The 24,783-nt window shown below is 32.1% G+C and overlaps 1 protein-coding gene across 1 annotated transcript in view; it reads left to right on the top strand.

Annotated features, from left to right (window-relative positions):
• The window catches only part of CNKSR2 (connector enhancer of kinase suppressor of Ras 2), a 305,237-nt gene that overhangs the window by 67,165 nt on the left and 213,289 nt on the right, over positions 1-24,783 (top strand). The window contains 1 exon segment of the mRNA XM_074300934.1: positions 18,296-18,498. Within this exon segment, the coding sequence (XP_074157035.1) occupies positions 18,296-18,498 (203 nt within the window).

Here is a 24,783-nt window from a genome sequence, read left to right as displayed (position 1 = left end):
TCTTCCAAGCATTCCCCCCTGAGAATTATAAATTACACAATGCATTAAAAGATAGCTCATGTAAGAGTTCATGGAAGAGAGAAGTGAGTATTTCAATGATCCCTTTACCAGTTTCTCCCAGAGCACAAAATATTTCCCAGGAGAGTTTCATGCTAAGCCTTGTCCACCCATATTTTATTAAGCCAATCTGTTTTTTAAAACTTCGTGATGTCTCATTCCTAAAAGTCTTCTCTAGAAACTAAATTTGAGCTTCAGTTTCTCAAGCTTTTTGGCATCTCATTTTTAAATGTCTCTTTTTCTAGGTGGATATTTTAATGTCCAGTTCTTGAATTAGTACTCCCACTAGATGATGATAGAAGTGAAAGGAGATAAGAGTATTTCAGAATTAGCTCACTGAATCATTTTATGAAACAGAAGCATTCCAATAAGATTGCCTGTGAAACACATTTTTGAAAAGCAGCAACTGAATTCCACTATAAAAACTGTAAATATTTTTCCAGAGAAAAAAAAAAGCACTTTAGTAGACATTTCAAATATTGAAGAGTAAATATTATTGTGGATGTTCCGTCTCTCTTTTGGCATTTTGTTCTTTGCCACCGCACCCAAAAAAAACTGTTTTAAAATTTTTGTACATGTGGGTCCTTTTTACTTTCTTATGATCTCATTGGACTATAGGTCTAGTAGTAGTATTACTAGTTTTATACTCTTTTGGGTATAGTTTCAAATGCCTCTCCAGATGGTTGGATAAATTTACAACTCCATCAATCATGCATTAGTGTTCCAAGTTCCCCCCACATCCTTTACAATATCATTTTCCTTTTTTGTCATATTAACCAATCTGATAGCTATGCAATAGTGTCAGAGTTGTTTTAATTTTCATTTCTCTAATCAATAGTGATTGAGCATTTTTATATGACTATAAATAACTTTGAATTCTTTGAAAACTGGATATTTTTATCCTTTGTCCATTTATCAATTAGAGAATAACTTCTATTCTTGGAAATTTTATTTGGTTATTTCTATATTTTAGATAGATATATTTGATATATGTGCTGTAAAATGTTTCCCAGATTTTTGCTTTCCTTATAACTTTTATTGCACTGTACATTTTATTTGTGCAAAAAAAACCCTCTTTGAATTTAATATAACCAAAATTATCCATTTTACATTTCATAGTGTTTTCTTTTTCTTGTTTGGCCTTAAATTCTTCCTTTCTCCATAGATTTCACAGGTAAATTATTCCTTGATCTCCTAATGTGCTTATTATATCGGCCTTCATGTTTAAATCATGTGCTTTATTTGTTTTATCTTAGTATATTGTGTGAGAAGTTAGTCTATGCTAGTTTCTATTCAATTTTCCCAAGCAGTTTTTGTTAAATAGTGAATTCATATCCCAGAAGCTAGAGTCTTTGAGCTAATCAAACAGTAGATTATTATAGTCATTGACTATATTGCATCTTGTATACCTAACCTATTCCTACCACTTAGAGAGTAAAAAATAGTTTTGATGACTGCCACTTTCTAATATAGTTGTTTATGCTAACTTCCTCTGCATTTTAAAAATTAATTAACTTGACTTTTATTTCATTATTATTCATTAATTATTGACCTTTTGGTTTTTTGAAATGAATGTATAATTAGTTTTTCTAGCTCCATAAAGTATTTTTTGGTATTTTGATTAGTATGGCACTGAATAAGTAAATTAATTTAGGTAGAATTTCATTTTTGTTATATTAGCTCAGCCTATTCATGGGCAATTAATATTTTTCAGTTATTTAGAGCTGACTTTATTACTATGGAATGTGTTTTATGCTTATGTCTGTGTAGTTCCTGAATTTGTCTTGCCAGATAGACTACCAAATATTTTATAATATCTATATGTATTATTTTTTTTCTTTTTCTTACTGCTAGATTTGTTGGTAATACATAGAAATGTTGATTATCTATGTGGGTTTACTTTATATCCTTCAACTTTGTAAAAGTTGTTCAATTATTTTAAATAGTTTTGATGATGGCTCTAAGATTTCCTAAGTATGCCATCATATCATCTGCAAAGAATAATTTCTTTTTCCTGTCTTATTGATAAAATTAACATTTCTAGTACAATTTTGAGTAGTTAGTGGTAATAATGGGCGTCCTTATTTTATCACTGAACACTTCAAGCTTATCCTCATTACTTATAATGCTTTGTATAGATGCTACTTGTTATTTTAAGAAAAACTCCATTTATTCTTATGCTCTGTGATGTTTTTAATTGGAATTGATGCTGTACTTTGTTAAAACCTTTTTTCAGCATCTATTGAGATATCAAATCATATGATTTGTTGGTTTTGTTATTGATATGGTCAATTATGCTTATAGTTTTCCTATTATTGATCAGTGCTACATCCCTGACATAAATCCTACTGAATCATAATGTATTGTTCTGGTGATAAGTTACTTTGGTCTCATTGTTAATATTTTATTTAAATTTTTTGCATCGATATTCATTAGGAAAATTAGTCTATAATTCTTTCTCGGTTTTGACTCTTCCTGGTCTAGTTATCAGCACCATAGTTGCATCCTAAAAGAAATTTAGTAGGATTCCTTTGTCTGTTTTCTCCAAATGGTTTATATAGTACTGAAGTTAAATGTTCTTTAAATATTTGGTAGAATTCACTTGTAAATCCAGCTGGCCCTGGAGATATTTTCTTAGGAAGTTATTTAAATGGGGTTATTTAAGTATTTTATTTCCTCTTTTGTTAATCTTGGCAATATTTATTCTTGTAAATATTCATGCATTTCACTTATATTGTCAGATTTATTGGCATAGAGTAGAGCAAAATAGCTCCTAATTATTGTTTTAATTTCCTCTTCATTTGGTGCTAAATTTTCTCTTTTCATTTTTAATATTGGTTATTTGCTTTTCTTCTTTTAAAATCAAATTTACCAATGGCTTATCTATTTTATTGTTTTTTTTTCCATAAAATTCGGCCCTATGTTTTTATTTATTAGTTCAATAGTTTTCTTACTTTCAATTTTATTAATCTCTTCATTGATGTTCACAATTTCTAATTTGGTATCTAATTGGGAAATTTTAATTTGTTCTTTTTCTATTTAGGTGTATGCCCAACTCTTGATCTTCTCTTTCTCTATTTTATCCAAGTAAGCATTTAGGGGTTTAAAAATCCCCCTCAGAATTGCTTTGTTGCATCTCCTATATCTTGATATATTGTCTGATTATTGTCATTGTCTTTGATAAAATTATTTATTGTTTGTTTCCATGATTTGTTGTTTCACCCATTCATACTTTAGAATGAGATTATTTAGTTTCCAATTAACTTTAGTGTATCTTTCCATGGCCCTTTATTACACATAATTTTTATTATATCATGTTCTGAAAATGATGCTTTTAATATGTCTGTCTTTTTCTTTTGGATTGTGAGGTTTTTATGCTGTAAAAAAGGGTCAATTTTTGCAAATGTACCAATGAGAAAAGATATATTACTTTCCATCCCAATTCAGTTTTCTCCAGAGATATATCATATTTTCTAAAACTTTCTTTTCTTTTGTATAGTTTTTCTTTTTTTTCCTGAAATTCTATTTACCTCCTTATTTTTCTCTTGTTTATTTTGTCATAGGTTGATGCCCCAATAATATAATTTTGCTATTTTTTCCTGTAATTAACTTAACTTCTCTTGTAAGAATTTGGAAGCTATATACTTGGTGAATATTTTGGTATTTCTATTCATTATCTATGTTACTTTTTATCAAGATATAGTTTCCTTCCTTATTTTATGTAATTTGATTTATGTAGAGGGCTGGAACTCTGGAAAAGTATACTTGAAACAAGGTGTTAATTCAGTGGAATTGATGAGATGATGGTTCATATACATATATTTAGTACTTAGCATGGTGATGTAATGGTACTCTACTTCACACATCCATAGTGTGCTGTAATGATGTAATTATACTAAGGTATATAAGGGCTGAGAAGGACTGGAAATGAGACATTCCATCTTTGACCAGCCTTGCGGTGGTTGTCCTGCCTTCATCACTTCTCCACTAAGATCAAGGTCTCTGGCTGATCCCAAGGTCCTCCAGAGACATTGCCTGTACAGTACAGATTTAGTTTTGTTTTTGTTTTGTCTGAGATCAGGATTGCTACCCCCAATTTTTAAATTTCAGATGAAATATAATACATTCTGCTCTAGCCTTTTACCTATAGTTTGCATGTATCTCTCTACTTCAGATATGTTTCTTGTAAACAATTTATTGTAGGATTGTGATTTTTAATATACTTTGTTATCTGCTTCCTTTTTATGGTAGAGTTCATACCATTCACATTTATAGCTATGACTACTAACTGTATATTTCTCTACATCTTATTTTCCTCTCTGTTTATACTTTACTCTCTCCTTTTATTCTTCTCCTCTTCATCAGTATTTTACTTCTGGACATCACTTGTGTCACTATGCCTTCTCTTATCTCAGTTCCCAATCTCTTTGCTTTCCCTTTTCCCTTCCTACTTTTGTCCTTCTTTTTATTAAACCCTCCTTTTCTTTTTTTTTTTTTCATTTTCCCTTCTACTTTCCATTGGAGTAAAATAAATTTATATGCCTTATTGAATGTGTCATTTCCTCTGAGTCAAAGTCAATGAGAGTAAGATTCAAACAATAATTGCCCCTTTTTTTCTTTTCCCTTGCTGTAATAGGTCTTTTGTGCCTTTCCATGTGATATAATTTACTTTATTTGGCTTCCCCCTTTCCTCTTGGCCCTGTATGATCTTTTTTTTCATCCCTTAAATTTCTTATATCATATCAAAGTCAATTTATACACATACCCTTGTCTAAGTATATTCCTTCTAACTTACCCTAACAGAGATATAATTCTCAAAAATTAGAAGTACTCTTTTCTCTTGTAGGGATATAAACAGTTTAACCTTATGAAATAAATTATGAAAAGATATAATGGATATAAAAGCATAAAAAGGAACAGGAAATATGCTTTTATGCTTTTATATGCATTATATCTTTTCCTCAGGAAAGATCGAAAGTCATCTATTTCATTGAATGTTCATCATTGCCCCGAAATATTAGGCTAAATTTTGCTGGTTATTGATATTGGTTTAAATCTAAGCTCCTTTGCCTTCTGGAATATCATATTTTAAGCCCTCTGATATTTTAGTATAGAAACTGATAAGTCCTATGTAATAGTGACTGTGGCTCCTTAATATTTGAATTATTTCTTTCTGGCTACTTGGGGTATTTTCTTCTTGACTTGATAATTATGGAATTTGTCTACAATATTCCTTGGAGTGTTCATTTTGGGATCTCTTTCAGGAGGTGATTGGTGGATTCTTTCATTTAGTATTTAACCCTCTGGTTCTAAGATATGAGGACAAAGTTTTTTGATTTATTTTTTTTCTAGGGTATTTTTTTTGAAAGGTTATCTGTGGGTTTTTTGTTTGTTGTTGTTGTTTTTTTTATCATAGCTGTGGCTTTCAGATAGTTAAGTAATTCTTAAGTTATCTCTTTTGGATCTTTTTTCCGAGTCATTTTTTTTCCAATGAGGTATTTTACATTTTCTTCTAATTTTTCATTCTTTTGATTTTGTTTGACTGATTCTTAATGTCACATTGGGTTATTAACTTCCTCTTGCCCAATTCAAATTGGTAAAGAATTGTTTTCTTAAATAAGCTTTTGTTTCTCCTTTCCTATTGGCCAATTCCACTTTTTAAAGAAATTGTTAAAGAATTGATGGATTTTTTTTTTCATTTGGTCAATTCTATTTTTTAAAGAAATTGTTTCCTTCAGACAATTTTTGTCTTTCCTTTTCCATGTTGTTGGCTCTTTCTTGTATAACTCTTTACCTCTCTTATTTGATTTTTTAAAAATTCTTTTGAGCTTTTCTAAGAAGGCTTCTGGGCTTTAGACCAATTCATTTTTCCCTTTTGAGGTATCTCAAGGAGATAATTTTGACATGGTTGTCCTCTTCTAAGTTTGTGTTGTGAACTTTTGTCTTGCTATAGCAGTTTTTCTAAGTTCAAGACTCTTTTCTGGCTTTACTAATTTTAACCTATATTCTGGACCCTCAAATATACAAATTGAACTCTGCTACTGGCATCCAGGAGATACTGTCCTAAATTCTTCTGCTGGAGACCTGGGGCCTGGTCACTAGCTTTATGCAGTTGGACCTCTGGTATTGGATGTTTGCTCACTGTTCTGAAGTGGCCAGGTCTTGTCATGCCTATTGTTATAGGGGTTCCCATCCTGGCAGTTTGCATTCTGCATTGGCTGGAGGCCTCATAATTTGCCTGCTGTGCCCCTAGGTTGCTGACCCCAAATTGAGAGGACTCATTGCTGATCTATCCTGTGACTAAGAGTCTGCCACAGGCTTACTTGAACAATGTACACTAGACTGTGCTACTCCAAGTGAGACAGACCTTTCCTTAAGTCCTCCTAAAGTATCTATCTTAAGCTGGAAATATGTTTATTCCTTCTTTTTCTAAGCTCTGTCACTCCAGAATCCATTTAAGACTTGATTTAACATTGTTTCTGAGGGAAAATTAGGAAAACTCAGATATCTTCCTGGATTTTCTCTGTCCCCCATTTTATAAATTTTTAAGATCATAATTATGTAAGGTAATTTATATATATAATCTGTATTATAATCACCATTATACAAGTTTCATCAAATTATCATTACCATAACAACAAGTCTAATACAATTATATAGTGCTTGTTCACTTAACAATGAATTTTCATGTAAATTTGTTCATGGTTACTATAATTATAAGGGAACCAGTACAAATTGTGGTAATCTCATTTTATGGGATTATGTAAACTGCAGCTCATAGAAATTAAATATGATATGTCACATGAGAAGGGCCAATGGAGTGACTCAAACCCAGGATTTTTGGTCTTACTTTTCCCACTGTACCATGCTGCTGCTAAGGCATTTAAAGTATGTCATTCCCAGTACAAACGTAATAAAAGTGAGAAAAAATTTAATTGCTTGAAAACCCTGTTGAAATCACTGCACATTAATATTCATAGGTAAATAAATGTCATCATAATGGTTCATTTATGCATGCATTTATTTTATAGTTATTTTATGTGAACATGTGACAGAAAAAATACAGCATAATTTTTTCTAGATATAGAATTATCATGATTATTTTTTTAATGAGCTAATGAATCAACCTGCTTAACTTTAAAAAAAATGAAAAAAGAATCTTAAAAAATACTATGTTCAGGATTCCAAGAATCTTTTTAAAATGTTATATTCCTTTAGTTCCCTATTTTTATCTCCTTTGCTTTAAGAATGTAATGATGCTAGGGCCTTGAACTGAAATGCTTAATTAAGAAAATACTCAAGGGGGCAGAGCCAAGATGGTGGAGAGGACACAAGCTTCATCCTAAGCTCCCTTCTACCCTCACTTACTAATTACCAAATTCAGCCTCTGAAATAGTGCTTGACTGGTAGAATCCACAAATATTGGGAGTACAACAAATTACCAGCAGAAGATAATCTGGAAGATCACCAGAAAAGGTCTGTGTTGATCAAGGGAGGAGTCCAGTGCAGGCAGAGAGGCAGAACATGGAGACTAGCGCAAGGTGAGCAGACAAGGTTGGGATGCATGGGTGGACAATTTGCAGAGAGGACTCTACCACAGGTTGGCTGCTCCACTTTGGTTGCAAAGCAGTAGATTAGCAGAGAAGTTACACAAATACTAAAGGTATGTACTCCAAAACACCAGAAGTGAACAGGAGCAGTCCACAGCCACCAGCACAGGAGTGATTCAGCATGGACCACAGCAGATGCTCAGCTGCATTCCCCAGCCTAGGGCTCTGCTCAGGGAAGTCACACTTCTGCACAATGGGGCTCTGCTGGGGGCAGTCACACTTCTGCACAGCAGGGCTCTTCTGGGGCAGTGGTACTTCCACTGATGGCAGAAACTAGGCATTGACCCATACTTAAGACTGTACATTAAGATAAGGTAAAATAGGTTCATGATCTAGGCATAAAGAATGAGATTATAAATAAATTAGAAGAAAATAGGATAGTTTACTTCTCAGACCTGTAGAGGAGGAAGGAATTTGTTATCAATGAAAAACTAGAGATCATTATTGATCACAAAATAGAACATTTTGATTATATCAAATTAAAAAGCTTTTAAACAAACAAAACTAATGCAGACAAGATTAGAAAGGAAGTAATAAACTGGAAAAACATTTTTACAGTCAAAGGTTCTGATAAAGGTATCATTTCCAAAACATAGAGAATTGACTCTAATTTATAAGAAATTAAGCCATTCTCCAATTGATAAATGGTCAAGGGATGTGAATAAACAATTTTTGGATGAAGAAATGGAAACTATTTCTAGCCACATGAAAAGATGTTCCAAGTCATTATTAATCAGAGAAATGCAAATTAAGACAACTCTGAGATACCACTACAAACCTCTCAGATTGACTAGGATGATAGGAAAAGATAATTCTGAATGTTGGAGGGGATGTAGGAAAACTGGGACAATGATACATTGTTGGTGGAATTGTGAACGTATCCAGCTAGTTATCAAACTGTGCATACCCTTTGATCCAGCAGTGTTACTACTGGGCTTATATCCCAAAGAGATTGTAAAGAAGGGAAAGGGACCTGCATGTGCAAAAATGTTTGTGGCGGTCCTTTTTGAAGTGGCTAGAAACAGGAAATTGAAAAGGTGTCCATCAATTGGAAAATGGCTGAATAAATTGTGGTATATGAATGTTATGAAATATTATTGTTTTGTAAGAAATGACCAACCAGCAAGATGATTTCAGAAAGGCCTAGAGAGAGTTACATGAACTGATGCCTAGTAAAATGAGTAGGACCAGGAGATCATTATATACTTCAACAACCATACTCTATCATGATCATTTCTGATGGATGTGGCTCTCTCTCTTCAACAATGAGGTGAACCAAATCAGTTCCATTTGTTCAATAATGAAGAGAACCAGCTATACCCAGCGAAAGAACTCTGGGAAATGAATGTGTATCACAACATAACATTTCCATTCCCTGTTTTTGTCTGCTTGCATTTTTTTATTTCCTTCTCAGGTTAATTTTACCTTGTTTCTAAGTCCGATTTTTATTGTGCAGCAAAATAACTATATGGATATGTATACATATATTGTATTTAATTTATACTTTAACATATTTAACATGTATTAGTCTACTTGACATCTAGGGGAGGGAAAGGGGTAAAGGAGGGGAAAAGTTGGAACAGAAGGTTTTGCAGTGATTAATGCTGAAAAATTACCCATGCATATATCTTGTAAATAAAAAATATATAATTATATTAATAATAAACTTACTAGAAAAAATAAAAGGAAAAAGAAAAAAAAGAAAGTACTCAAGAAGAAAACTTAGTACTTATTAATTATAGAGGAAGATGAGTATGCCAGATAATATGAAAACCATATGGATTTGGGTGTAGGTAAAAATTCTATGTCTTGCAAGACTACCTAATTCAAGAGGGTCCTTTTTTGTCACAAGTCCACTCAATTATCCATGAATAAAGGAGTTTATTCTTATTGCTTCAGGTCCCAGAATATAACTGACTTCCATCAGACAGATTTTACATATTAGATTATTCAAGAAGATAAAACTGGGGCAGGAGAAGGTAAAGGATAAAGAAATTCTATCCTTTCCTATATAAGAAAAATAGTCTAACCTATCATTTGGCTTCAGGGCTACATATTTCAGGTTAGATTTGCCAGAGGAAATAAAGTTATTTTGAGGTTAACTAATAAGAGATAAAATAATAACTTATTGGATGAATAGTGTTGGTATTGATATACATAAAAGGAAGTGAGTTATGAGAATTTGTGAGGCAGAAATAGTTTTTAAATATATAAAAAAGTGAGATACTTGGTTTTTGATGAAAGCTGTTTATGACTTCTGTGAAAATGTAAGCTCCTTGAGGGCAGGAGTTGTTTTGTTTTTGTCTTTGTTTGACTAAAGCTGAGAGACAGCATCCTATAGTGTATATACTACCTTTAGTTTAGGAAGTACATATTTATGTAAGTGACTTGCTAAAGGATTTAATCCATTATCTTCTCAGGACTTCAGCAACTCTCTAAGATTATAAATTTGGGGGAAGGTACTAACTTGAATGGCTGGAGGGAGGTTCCTCACTTGGATATGTTTCTAAAGAAATTGAACTCTACAATTTTTTGAAAGTCTTCAAGAGTTATTTCACATAACAGAGGAATCACTAGACTATATCTCCAGTGCCCAGCAGAGTGTCTGATACTTAATAATGTGACAGATACTTAATAAATACTAAATAAAGATTCTGTGATTTGGAAAAGTCTTACAAAATCCACATGCTATTTTCATTCAACATTGAAGGTTACTGGGTTAAGATTATTAAACCACTTTAGATGAGTATTTTATAGACAATATAGGGGAAATTAAGACTTGAAATGTAAAAGAAATCTGAAAATAAAAAAGAAGGAACATTTTGTTCCTTCTTTTAAATAGACTGTCTCCTTTGTATGAATACCATATAAGTGGCAAGATTAAAATGAAGGAAGTTTGTACTTTTAAGTCATATTTAATTTTCAGACATCTCAAAACATCATCCTTGTATGAGATGATTCTTTATAGTTGTCTTATTTCTATAATTAGTGTTCAGAGCATTTCTGCTAGTGTGTCTAGAAACTGTTGTGTAAAGCACCAATTATGAAAAATTATGCCAAATTATCCAAAAAGTGTGCACCTAAAGAGTGTTCCAAAAGCTATTCCAAAGCTATTATCCCTTATTTTGGTACATAAAGGTGTTGCAAAGTTGGGAAATGGAGAGTGAGTAGAGCTTCCACTGTATATAATACTTTTATAGGTTTATAAGATCATGTATTTAGAGCTAGAAAGAGTGAGACCAAGAAAAGTTATGCAGATTAAGATCCACTCAGAGAAGTTAAGCAGAGATGAAGGCTTTCTATGTAACAAGTCAGAGAATTGGGATTTGAGCCTATATCTTTTAACTATCATTCCAGCTCTCTGAACTAGATTGGGCCAGCTGACAGAAGAAGCAATTGATCATACTGGCATTTCTACCAGGATATTTAGGAATGCTAGATATCAGAAAGGATCAGTCAACAAACATTGGTGAAGTATCTACTGTGTTCTGGGCATTAAAATATAAAAGCATACAGAATATATGTTTATAAATATATAATAAAATATATACACAATGTAAATAGTTATATAAAATATAAATATATAATAGCATATATAAGTAAATATATTATCTATAAAACAAAATAAAAATATATAAATATAACTATAAAAACGAAGGTGAAATACCCTCTAACCTTGAGGAATTTATGCTTTGAACAGTTTAATGATAAGTAATGAGGAATCCTTACTTGTTGGGAGAAAGAATAGTAATGAATTGATTTTTAAATTTTTATTAAAATGTATTGTTATATTTTATATTATGTTTCTGTTTATGTTATATTTCAATATCTAAATATGCAAGCATAAATATAAAATATACAAATATATTAGCTGCAATACAAAATATATATTTGTTATTTTTTATATAATTTATTATTTAAAATTAGTATAGTCCATGAAGGATGAGATTCTTTTGGGGTTGCATTTGGTTTTAGGTCCCTTCCCCTTGTGTCATCACTATTTTATGTGTGTGCAGGGAATGTGTGTGTATACACAAGACAGGGAAGTTGTTCATAGATTTTTGTGTCATCTTGACTGTGCCTTGTGTTTCTGCTGAGACCACACACAGCACAAAACACTCAGTGGAAAGCGAGAGATAGAATAAAACCATGAAATCAGTTCATCAATTGTTAGTACCAGTGAGCATCGTATCATGGTTCTCATTCCTAGGATAGGGTACTAGTGGCACCAGTGGTACTGAGTATTCATAAATTAAACTTATGTAACACTTTATAATAGGACATTTTGGTACTGCTTCATTTTAACCTTCTTTCCCATTTTCCAGAGCAATTTTCTTACATTCCATTTTACAATGCATGTAATTTTTCTTTTTTTTGCATTGCGGTGAATGATAAACTAATCACTATAGTACCAAAGAGGACATTTCGTTGGTAAAATGAAGTTGAATCATATTTGAGAGTAGAAATATTGGTAGTTATTTTGCATTTTCATAGAATAGAAAGCAAATTTTGTTGCCTTTTTATCAGCTGGGAGCTTCATTCTATGGTTACTTTTTTTTTTACTGATTTTGACCTGAAGCTAATTCAAATAGAGAATCCATTTTATGTTTTGCATAGAAAATATGAGACCCAATGGTGGAAAAAGGCATATGAGTTGAAATTTAGGATTATGAGTTTTGGAGCTAGAAGGGACTTTTCAGATCATCTAGTCTAAACCCATCATTTTGCAGATGTGATAGAGAATTGTAGAATAAGGGATTTGCCCAAGATCCCATAGTACTCATTTCTCTTTTCACCACACCGAATTCCTTTCTTTTGAGATTGTGTTAAAACCATTTTTCTTAAACATTTGCTATTTTATGTTTCCAATAAATTGAACATTGTTAAAATTTAAGTGAAAAATGATACAAGTGACTTTTTAAATGATCCAAATGGTTTTTTTAAAAAAAGTACTCTATATATAACTTTGCCTTTTACTATATTAATAAAAATTACAAATATTTTATTAAAATAAAAAGACTTTGGTATAAAATTATGGTCTCTGGAGTATCATTTTTCAGCACATTTAAAAGATGAAAACCAAGACAATGAAGAATCTAAATATCAGATAATATGGTTCAAGAAACACAAATTATTTAGCCTGTGAGTGAGCAGACGTGATGAAGACATTTCTAACTTCATATAGCTCTTTTATTGTTATTTTAATTGATTATTTCTCATTCTTGTGACAAAACTACTTCACCTCCTTTTCTATTTATGCATATTCTCAAGAATATGTTTTATGGCCAATCTTCAGAAAAAATGATCATTGATGATTGGTGAGATTGCTTCCTATGATATCCATTGTTCTTACTTCTATTGCTCTTCAGTCTCTTCCTACTTGCATTCTTCCCTCTAGCCTATAAACATGTCCATGTTTCCCATTCATTAAAAAAACACTAATTAGATCCTATTATCTTGCTAATTATCAACCCTTTTTAGCTATTCTTTTTCAAAAGATATTGAGACTAGGTGTTTGCTTTCACTGGTCACTCTCATCTAAACCTACCACAGTATCTTCCAACCTCATTACTCAAGTGAAACTATTTTCATCAAAGTTACCAATGGTCTCTTAATTGCCAAATGTAATGACTTTCTTAATTTTCATTCTTTTTAACCTCTCTGAAATATTTTTCTCTTTTTGGTCATCTCTTCCTGGATATTCTCTCATGAAGTTCTGTAATACTAGTTTCATTTTTTCTCCTCTTACCCATATGACTACTGATTCTCAGTGTCTTTTTCTCTATCTTCATTCATGCCATGCTCACTAAATATGGGTGCTCCCTAATGATTTGTCTTGTCCCTTTTTCTTTTCTCTGTGTGCTATTTAAATTAATGATCTCCTCTACCCGCATAGGGTCAGTTATTATCTCTACATTGATATTATGCATATTCAACCATAATGTCTCCCATAAGCTCTGGTCCAACATCATCAACTGCCTATTGAATACTATAAACTAGATGTTCTCAAATAAAGGATATACAAATCAAAAATAATTTTCATCTCTCTTCAACTACTCTCAATTTCCAAATCTCCTTTTTTTGTATTAAAGTCACCATCATGCTTCCATTTACTTAGCTTTCCATCCTCAGTATCATGTTCAACTCTTCATTCTCATTTATTTCGTATATCTAATCAATTGCAAAACATCTATCATTTAATTTTTCTTTTTCTCCACTTATATGGCCATTTTCTTAAAGTTCTCAGAATGTATCTCTCAATATTTTTCTAACTGATTTCACTATCTCATATCTCTTCCCAGTCCAATAAATCATGGAGATGACAAAGGAAATTTTCCCAAGGCACAGGCCTACCCATGGGATAGGTCTAACATACTTAGTAAACTATAGTTCCATCTGGATACTTCTAAGATAAATATAAAAATTTTTGTTGACATTTCACAATGTGGTCTCTTCCAACCTTTTTAATCATTATACCTGTTCATCTCTTCATGCATGCTGTGATACACAGGCCTCTAATTGTCCTTCATATGAAATATCCCTTCTTCCATCTTGTTTATCTTGGCTGTATCCGGAGTCTGAACTGTCCTCCTTCCTTACCTCCTCATTAGAATCCCAGGCTCCTCCAAGTAAATGCCACCATCCATAAAATACCTTTCCAGATTATCCCAGCTGTTGTTGCCTTCTCCTTTGAGATTCTCTCCCATCTACTTTATATCTATATCTATATCTATATGATATATATTCTTTCTATCTAGTTATTTACATATTTACTCTACCACCATCCCAATTAAAAATTTAAGTTGCTTGAAAACAAGTATATATATATATATATTGTATATATTGCATTTTCTTTATATGTTTACTGCTTAGCAATAGTGATTGATTCATTGTGCTTTAACTTATTGGTAATCCTAGGTAGTTTTTGTTTATTTTTGGGGGCGTCATGATGTTTTGTGGCTGGAGTCATCCAACATCAGAAAGAATACAGAAATGAGAGAGCAGGGATTTTGTGGCAATGATCTATTTGGAAAAATGTAAAGGCCAGCGAATTGTTGATTTTATCAAGTTAGACAATCTTTCCTCAATTTCTATTCTAGTTTTTCTTTTCAAGAAATATGTATTAATAGATCAATTTGGCAGTGTGCCTATCCAATTATCCACAACTGTCTGGGCAACATAGGGTTTTCGGGCAATAATTAGTAAGCATCTATTGAGGCTTGCTATGTGCCAGGCACTGTACTAAGCACTGGAGATAAAAGACAGGCAAAAGAGAATTCCTGCCCCTGAGGAGCTCACAGTCTAATGAGAGAGACAACATTCAAACAACTTTATATAAACAACTTATATTTGGGATATGTTTAAATTTATTTTGATTTTTCTAGTTGGGGTATTGAAATCAGTTTCACTTTGCTATGGATTTCACTGAGAAGATTTTTAGAGTGTTCTAAGATTTAATAAAGTTGGCATCTATAAAAAATATGAGCATTTAGAGTCATTTGCCATTATTTGGAAATACTTTTTTTTGTTTGTAAAGAACATCTTCAGAGCATTTTAATACTTAAGTTAATGTATGAGTTATAATGGTATAAACAACTGAAGATTTAAAATCCTCAGGAAGAGAAACTTGTCTTTTCTCTATTAACCCTAGCACTCATGTTTCTAGAAATCCTAGAGCTTCCCTCTAACATATCCCATAGTTCATTTATTTTAAATATTTTTAGATTATGTATTCTTATCAGCAAAATTTTAAATATAGGTCTCTAACATATGTGGGTTTTATCATTTATTATGTCTGTTATGTTTGCTCACACCAATTCATCTTCCATAACAAATAATCCATTTTATCAACAGTGGACAATTATGGAACAGTACACAAGGGTATGGTAGAAAAAATGAAACTATTACTAATTTATTATGTGTTACAATACTAATAATTATGCATGTCATAAAACATATACAAAAAGATACAATTTTAAAAAGGTTGTTTGGAAGGTGACAAAATATTTAATCCTAAAGTTAGTGGAGCTTTAGAGTTAACTAAATTGTGCTTTACCAAATTCATTTTGATCACTGTTTGGAAGAAAGATGGGAAAGGAGTGAGACTTGATTCAGAGAAACTGATTAGAAGATTATTGTAATAGAGTTAATAAAATCCTGAACTGTGATAGTAACTGTTTGAGTAAAGAAAAGGGAATGTGGAGGTTAAAAAAAAGATAAGATTTTGTCATTAATTGCCTATGTGATGAGGTAAAGTGAAATGTTATAGAAGAAATCAAGGTTGAAGAAGGAGATAGATAGATGGAAGGATGTTAGAATGCCCAACAGAATTTGGGAAATTTAGAAGTTTAGAAGAAAGATAATGAATTATCTTCTTAACATGTTGACTGCAATGCCTATGAGACATTTCTTTAATGTTTTTATGTTTTATGTTTAATAGGTATTTGGTAATGAGGCATTGTAGTTTAGGAGAGAGATGGGAGAAGGACATAGAGAATTGAGAATTATAATTAGCATTTTTATAGTTCTTTAAGATTTTCAAAGTCTTTTTGCAAAAAAAAAATTGCAAATATTTTTTATTTTATTCTTGCAACCCTGAAAGACAAGTACTATTATTATCTGTTTTACAGATGTGGAAACTGAGGCAAATAAAAGCTAAATGATTTGCCCAGGGTTGCATAAGTAATATGTATCTAAGGAAAGAGGTGTTCTTGAACTACAGGTCTTGGACTCAGGTCTACTTCACTACACCCTACTCCATTTGGTTACCTTGCCAGATAATTGAATCCAGATGATTGATAAAATCATCAGATAAAGGGTATAGAGAAGAGAAGACAGCCTGGAACAGATCCTTGGGTAATTCACACAATTAAGAGGAGTATGATTGATAATCCAACAAAAAGATTGAGAAAAGAGCAGTCAACAAGATGATGTGAGAATTAACAGGTAATGACACAAAAACTTGTAAGACATGAAAAATGGGGAGACATTTCCAGGACGAAAGGGTAGTTAACAATGTTAAATGCTGTAGGAAGGTTAAGAAAGATGAACATTGATTATTTGTTAATTAAAATATCATTGGTAACTTTACAAAGAACAGTTATTGGTTGAGCAAATAGTGAAAGATGGAAAAGAACTTTAGAACTTGGGAAAATGGAATGATCATATCCTTGAGGAAAGTAGGGAATTTTGGATTTTGAGAGAAAGATAATGTAATCATAACTCATCTATGTTTGATCATCCTATGCTTTTCACTCTTTTCTACTGAAAAACTAAGAGTGTGTGTGTGTGTGTGTGTGTGTGTGTGTGTGTGTGTGTGTGTGTGTGTGTTTGGAGATAGCTTTATATAACTATCACAGTACCTGAGCACAGATCCTTCCTGTGAAAGGCTGTCAGCTACAACCAGGAATTTATGAATCCAGAGAAGGAATACTATTAGTGAGGGAAGAAATCAGTTTTTCCTGGATGTTTGGCTCACTTTAGGTTATAGTTATATGTGACCCATACCTGGAGCAGCCAGAAGGGAAAAGAGGTTGTAGTGGCTAGAATGAGGGTGTATTTGAAAAGATGTTATAGTTCCTAAAGACATGAATAGCTATGAACAAGAGTAAGAAATTGTGACTCATTTTCTATCCCTTCATTGGTTAATTACACATTCCTTGGAGGCTGGCCACATATCACTCTTTTGAAACTACTGGTAAAAAGAGTCATAGAGTCATATGGATCAAGAGTAAAGCTGCTTTTGTAAGCAAGTTGTATTGCTCATTTGGCTTAGCATAGTCATGAACAGAGGTACTTTATGCTAATACAATCTGACCTCACCCTTCCCACATAAACTGTAACCATGTAGTACCTTCTACTCTCCATAGTATCTCCTTTCTTAAGATGTGCTTATAACTATCTTACATCAGTTAATTCTTCCATGCTACTCATTCCTGAATTCCAAGGCAATTGTAACACATAATAAATTAGTAATAGTTTCATTTTTTCTACCATACCCTTGTGTACTGTTCCATAATTGTCCACTGTTGATAAAATGGACTATTTGTTATGGAAGATGAATTGGTGTGAGCAAACATAACAGACTCAAGCCTTGTAAGGTCAATCTTGGCAATCCCTATAAAGTGGTCTGGCTTCAATCCCAAATATATTTGACCTAAGTGGATAGCCACAATCAAACATCTACATTCAAAGTATTCTTCAAACCTCATTTCTCCCCACAACCACTGTAATATAAGCCTACTGTAACATTAATCATCTTCTAAACCTCTTATTCTGTTACTCTTTCCACTGCACTGGGTTCCTACTACCATGACTCTGCCCTCTAGTAACTCTAGAGGGTTACTGGACTTTTAAACAGTAAAATTGTGATGAAAAGTTATCCAAATGTTTTCCTTTGCTATCTCAAAGCTGAAAGTATATCTATATTAAATGTCTGAAGTCATTTAAATGACATCTGTTTGGAAAGGCCTGTTCAGTCCTTTTGATAGGCATATAAAATAGATATTACAGAGATTAGATATAGATATAAACTTTTGCTAAGAAAACCAGTGTTACGTTATGGAAATATTTGTGTTGGATAAGCTCAGATGATGATCTTTCATTTCCTTTTTTTTTTTTTAATTCAGAACTATGGCCTGGAAACAGAAAACCTCAAAACCCTTTCTCACAAGTTAAATGCATCTGCCAAAAATCTGCAGAATTTTATAATTGGACGGAGGAGGAGTGGCCACTATGATGGGAGGACTAGCCGGAAATTGCCCAATGACTTCCTGACCTCAGTTGTGGATCTGATTGGAGCAGCTAAAAGTCTGCTGGCATGGTTGGACAGGTAACATTTATCATGTATTGTATAGTACAAAAACATATGCAGATATATGACAACTTTTTTACATTTGTAAGATAACTTATTTTAATTTGAGGGAGAAATATAATTGAAGCTAAGCAACATATACTTAATTTTATTGTGTTAACATATTTGCCCTTAAATGATTTTAGTTGAAATGTAATATTTCAGCAAAAAGAAAGTATTGCTAAAATAGTCTCATTAGCATAAATGATTATGCAATAGGATAATGAATGTCTAATTCACTTTCATTTTAATGTAATTGCCATTTTCTGAAATCAGGATTCAAGGTATGCAAAAGTATGCCTTTTTTGCGATTTCTCTTTACAAGTACATATCTTTTCCTTGAAATTGATCTAGAAAATCCTAGACATATAACTACTACAAATACAAGTTGTCATGAAATACGTATGTCTGTCAATCATTTGATTAAACATATGTATTAATTTACTGTGATGTTCCAGGTATTGTGCTAAGTGCTAGTGAACCAAATAAAAAAAAAAAAAGAGAGAGAGAGAGAGAATCCTTTCTCTCAAAAAACTTACTGCTGTAAGGATATCACATTTTTAAAGATAAGTAAATATAAGACATATAAAATAAATACAGTGATTTAGGGAGGAATACTTGCGATTCAGAAAAATCTATAAAGGACTCTTGAGGCTGGAGCAGATCATGAGGAAAGATAAGAGTTCAAGAGAGTGGATGTAGCATAAGAGAACAATTTAAGATTTAGGAGCAACTTAATTAAAGATGTGGAGATGGAAAATGGAGTACCATGTATAGGGAACAGCAAGTAGATCAGAATAGTTTTAGCAAAGTGACAGTGGGAAAAATGTATAATCATCAAATCAAAATCATCAAGCATTTATTAAATATTTATTATGTGACAGCCATTGGGCTAAGTGCTGTGAATGTAAAGAAAGGTGAAAAAAGCAGCTTGGAAATATTGGATAGAGCTAGATTGTAGATAAATACCAAATAGAAAAGTTTATAGATTAGACAACTAGCAATGGAAAATTGATAAGGTTTCTCCAGATAGGAATGCATTCACTCTTTAAGAATAGTAATTTGGCAGTTTTATGGAGGATAGATTGGAGAGAGAGGAGACTGGAAAAACAAAATAGATTAAATCAAGTGATAAGCATTTATTAAGTGCTTACTACATATCAGGCACAAGGGATAAAAAGACAAAATGAAATAATTCCTGTCCACAAGGATCTTAAATTCAAGTGGAAAATAATATAAATATATCTATATTCACATATACATGCATGTACACATAAACATATGCATATATATGTATATATATATATATATTTACATAAATATATATGTATGTGTGTTTGGATACATGTATATGCATGAATAGAATAAATCCAAAATAAATTAAAATAAAATAGTGAAGTGAAAATAATTTCTGACATTTCTAAAAAAGAAGAGGAGATATAGGGGAATGGTGAGAGAAGTGATCAAAAAAATGTTTGAAATGGGAAGAGAATGATTCAGCCTTATTGATGGATACTATCTAGAGCAAAGATATACTATATAACAAGAAAAAAAAAAAACTTGTAATAGGAATAATTTGTTAGAATTAGTTGTTCAGAGAGAACATTACTTCTGAAAGAGTATTATGCTTCCTTGAACAGGACTCTGTCCCAAGGGAAGAGGACAGTTCTCCTGGAGATACCCATCATCCAGAATGGTGGAAAGATATGGACTTATAAAGGAAATTTCATGGAAAATGGGCTAGAAAATGATCATGGAAAGAGCATTGTAAATGAGCTATGCAACCAAGGATACAGTGAAGTTGTACTCTGTGGCAGTATTACTTTCCTCTCTATCTCCTAATGGAATTGATACTTCTAGGAGTGATATAAATCAGGAAAAAATGTGGGAAAACATATACAAGACAATAACAAAGAAATTATTTAGAAAGAAACTCAAAATAGGTAATTTAGAAGCTTTAATTCTATGAGGATCACAAAGATTAAAAGAAAGAATAAATAAATATAGGGAACATGAATCAAAGACTAGAAGTTTAGAAGTAAAAGAAATGGAAGAGAATTAATGCAGATGAAGTAATATTTTATAGAAAAAAAGTGAATAATATGAAAAAACTAACAAAAAACTGAGAGAAGAATTTAAATTAGCTGCTTAACAGAGAGAAAAAAGAGGTGTCAAATTACCAGATAAAAAGAAGGAAAAATTACTAAATTATGTAAAACTCCAAAACCAGGGGGAAAGATGACAAATGGAAGGAAGTGCTAGATAATGACAGACAAGTAGAGTTTCCTTAAAGTAAATTAACCAAATGAAATAAACAAATAACTATCCAGTAAAGGAACCAAATATATAGAGAGATATGAATATATAGGTATATGCCAATTCAGGAAATATATCTACACATACATGTTTATGACTATATATATATATTTGTTTATATGAATATATAAAATATAGACAATTATAATACAATAAATACAATGTAAACCCAACTTGTCTAGCTTTATATAGTGTGGGTTAAATAATTCAATAAAACAAAAGAGGATGGATTGGATAAGGAAGCAAAACTCCTTAATCTGCTGCCTGCAAGAAACACACCTAAAAATCAAAGACATGCACAAAGTAAAAATGGGAACTGGAGAGAAAAATTGCTATGTGTAATGTGAAACCAAAGCAAGAATTGTAATGATCAGGATAAAAAAAAAAAAGAAAATTTCACAATATAATAGAAACAAACTAGGAAATTACATTATGCTCTATTTAGCCATGACAAGATACTATCCATATTAAACTTAGATGCTCCAAACATCTTTAACATAAATTAATAAAGAAAAAAATGAAACAAATTAGGCAATACATATATAGTAACTCAATAAAATCAGGAGACTTCAATGTTCCTCTCTCAATTTTCGACAAATCTAACAGATAAACTAAAGTATAAATGTAGAATTGAACAATTTGGTGGATAAACTAGAACCTAAAGATTTATGCCATCTTCTAAATAGGACTGCTAAAGAATACACAGATTTCTCAATATTGACAAAAGAAAGTAAGAAAATGAAAGGGGCAGTGTTATAGAAAGTCCTTTTTTAGCTGTAATGAGTTTGAGATGCCTCTGGGATAGAAGAATGGATTTCATTAATGGTACAGTGGATAGACTTCTGGATCCATCATCAGGAAGATCTCAGTTCAAATCCAGCCCCAGAAATTCACTAATCATATGACCTTGGGCAAACCCATTAGCTTTTGACAGATTCTGTTTCCTTATGTGAAACAATAACATAATAAAAACACTTATTTTCCAGAGTATTAAGTAGATAAAATGAAATAATAGTTGTAAAACATTTTGCAAAACTTAAAGCACTATATAAATACTAACATTTTATTATATTTAGAAAAATAATAGGTTGCTAAATTAATTCATTTTACACTTGAAGAAACAAAATTCAAAAGATTACATTATCCATGGTCATATAGAATATGATAAGACCAGAATTAAACTCAGATCTACTTATTCTGGTTCTCTCAGCAGGAAAATTGATGTGTGAGAGCAGAGCTTGGAAAAGATATGTGTTCTAGATATATAAAGATTTGGAGATCATCCATAGGGAAATGACAACTGGATCCACAGGAAGTAACCTCACCAAGAAACAGAGAGGGGGACAGGGGAGAGGGCTAAGCCTGAGCATGCTACAACCATGCAATTAAATCATAACATGGATCATGAACTTACAAAGAGGATTAAAAGGGATAGTGCTAAAAGAATCACAATATGAATATTGTGAAATCCTATTGAGGAGGGAGTGCAACATGTTGAAGAATGATAAGGTCTAAGAAAAAGGCCATTTAATTTGGCAATGAAGAAATCATTGGTGACTTTGGAAAAAGCAGTTTAAGTCCAAAGGCTGGAATGAAAGCCAAATTGCAAGAGATGAGCAATGAATAGGAAGTGAGAAAATGGCAAAGATTACAAGAAACTTTTTCAAGAAATGTGGCTGAAAAGGAGAGGATCAATATAACATAAGAGTTTAGGAGGATAGAAGAATCAAGTAAGTTTTATGTACAGGGAAATAGGGACCTTCGTAGAGAACAAGGAAAGAGACTTTGGTTAAGGAGAGATTGGAAATTAGCTAAAGAAAGATGAATGAAGGAGCAAACTTCTGGAAGAGGAGGAAGGGAACTGAAACAAAGGCATAAGCAATAGTGTTTACATTTGAAAGAAGGGCCATGTCATCCTCATAGATTGGACAAAAAGTAAATGAGATTTATTTATCTGAAAGTTTTCTACTAATGAAGCACAAGTCCTATTGGTATCCTCATCTCCTCCCTGTTAACTTTTTTCCCTCACATTTCCTTTCAAACTCTGAGTCATCCTGTCTCTCTACATGCAAAATAAAACTATTAACAGAATTGAAAATTGATCCTTTAAATGTTTACAGAATATTATGTATTATATTGTAGAGTAATGCTATTTAAACAAAAACTCTCTATTTAAATAAAATAATTATATATTTTATTCTAGAAACAATTCATTACCTTTCTGAAACTAGCCAATAGTTCTATAACTAAGGAAAGTATTTTCTCCTTTTCTTTGAAACACTGAACTGAATGAAATATTTCCTTAGAAGTCTTTCCTAGAGGAAAAGGCCTGGAAGTTGAATCACAGTTACTTTGGAATTTATTTTCAGCATGTGTTCAATTCTATTTTTAACCCACACCCTGCTGTTCTTCACACCTCATCTTTCTCTTTAAAAAAAAAAAATATGAATCTGTCTTGTCAATCTATATGTGGACATTTTAGACCTTTTTTATATAATGGCCCATATCAGTCCCAGTTAAATAATGTCTAAAATTATATTGGGTTACCAATGTGGTTTTTCATAGTTTTCTTTGAATTATCAGACATTGAATTTTACTCCTTTGAAATTGCTCACCAGGGAAACTGTTGTAGTTTTCCCCTTTTGCATGTCAAGAATTTGAAGGACAAAAATAATTTGCAAAACTATGATTTATCTACAAACTACTACAAATATTCCAAATAGGTAGGTTTAAAGTAATTTTGTTGCTAGGTCTCACCTCCTTAGTAAGATTGCTTAGAAATTTTATCCTGGTATTTGTTATTTCTTCTAAAAAAGAACAGCACCACTAATGTTAATTGCTGTGCTTCTATATGATCCAGTAAAGTCTAGATTATTCTAGCCCAAATTGTAGTTGAGAAATTGGCTAACATTTTCAGTTTATCACCCTTGATAGAGAGAAATGAAAAATAAAACAACTTTGAGATATCATTTTACACATATCAAATTGTTTAAAATGATTGAAGGGTAAAATAATCCTTGCTTATGTGGATGCAGGGATGTGGAAAAATTGGTACACTAAATAATTGTTGGTGAAATTGTATACTGATCCAAACATTTTGAAGGGCAATGAAGAAGTATGCCTAAGCAAGCCAGGAGCCATTGAGAAAGTGTAAACACCTTAGGTAAAGAATAAAACCCTGGAAAGCTAGAGTCTCTCCCGACCTGGCCACCCCACCTCCACTCAGAGTGACTCAGTACATTCTCAGAGCCTCAGAGTGCAGACACAGCAAAGCGATTGCTGTCCTGTTAGTGCCTCTCTATTGTTGCTCTGGCAAAATGAACAAAAAATTTAAAAGGGCTCTAACCATTGACAGCTTCTGTATGGAGAGAGAGCAGACTTCAAAATCTGAGGAAACTAAAAACAGACTGTCTCCTGAGGAATCCCCTAAGGGGGATATCATCTGCTCCTCAATACAAAAGAATCTCTTAGAGGAAATCAAACAGGCTCTCAAAAGAGAGCTAGAAGAGAAATGGGAAAAGGAAAGGGAAGCTTGGCAAGAGAGCCTGGAGAAGTCATTCCATGCATTTAAAGACAGAGTGGATAAAGAAAACAAATCATTGAGAAATAAAATTAGTGAATTAGAAAAGGTAAACAACTCCAAGGAAAATGGGATTAGTGAGCTGAAAAAAGAAAACAGCTCTCTAAAAAATAAAATGGATAAAATGGAAAAAAATTCCATAGAAGATAAAAACTCAATTGGATAATTACAAAAAGATATAAAAAAGTGAGTGAAGAAAACACATCATGGAAAATTAGACTTGAACAAGTAGAAATGAATGACTCAAGGAGAAACGAAGAAAGAAGTAGTCAAGCAAAACCAGAAAAACAAAACAATTGAAAAGAATGTCAAGTACCTTATTGGAAAGACAACAGACCTGGAAAACAGATTCAGGAGAGACAATTTGA

Source organism: Sminthopsis crassicaudata, chromosome 3 (assembly GCF_048593235.1).
Source record: "Sminthopsis crassicaudata isolate SCR6 chromosome 3, ASM4859323v1, whole genome shotgun sequence".
In the NCBI taxonomy this organism is placed as follows: domain Eukaryota; kingdom Metazoa; phylum Chordata; class Mammalia; order Dasyuromorphia; family Dasyuridae; genus Sminthopsis; species Sminthopsis crassicaudata.
The sequence above is the reverse complement of the archived record's forward strand: the minus strand, read 5'-3'. Positions and strand labels throughout refer to the sequence as shown.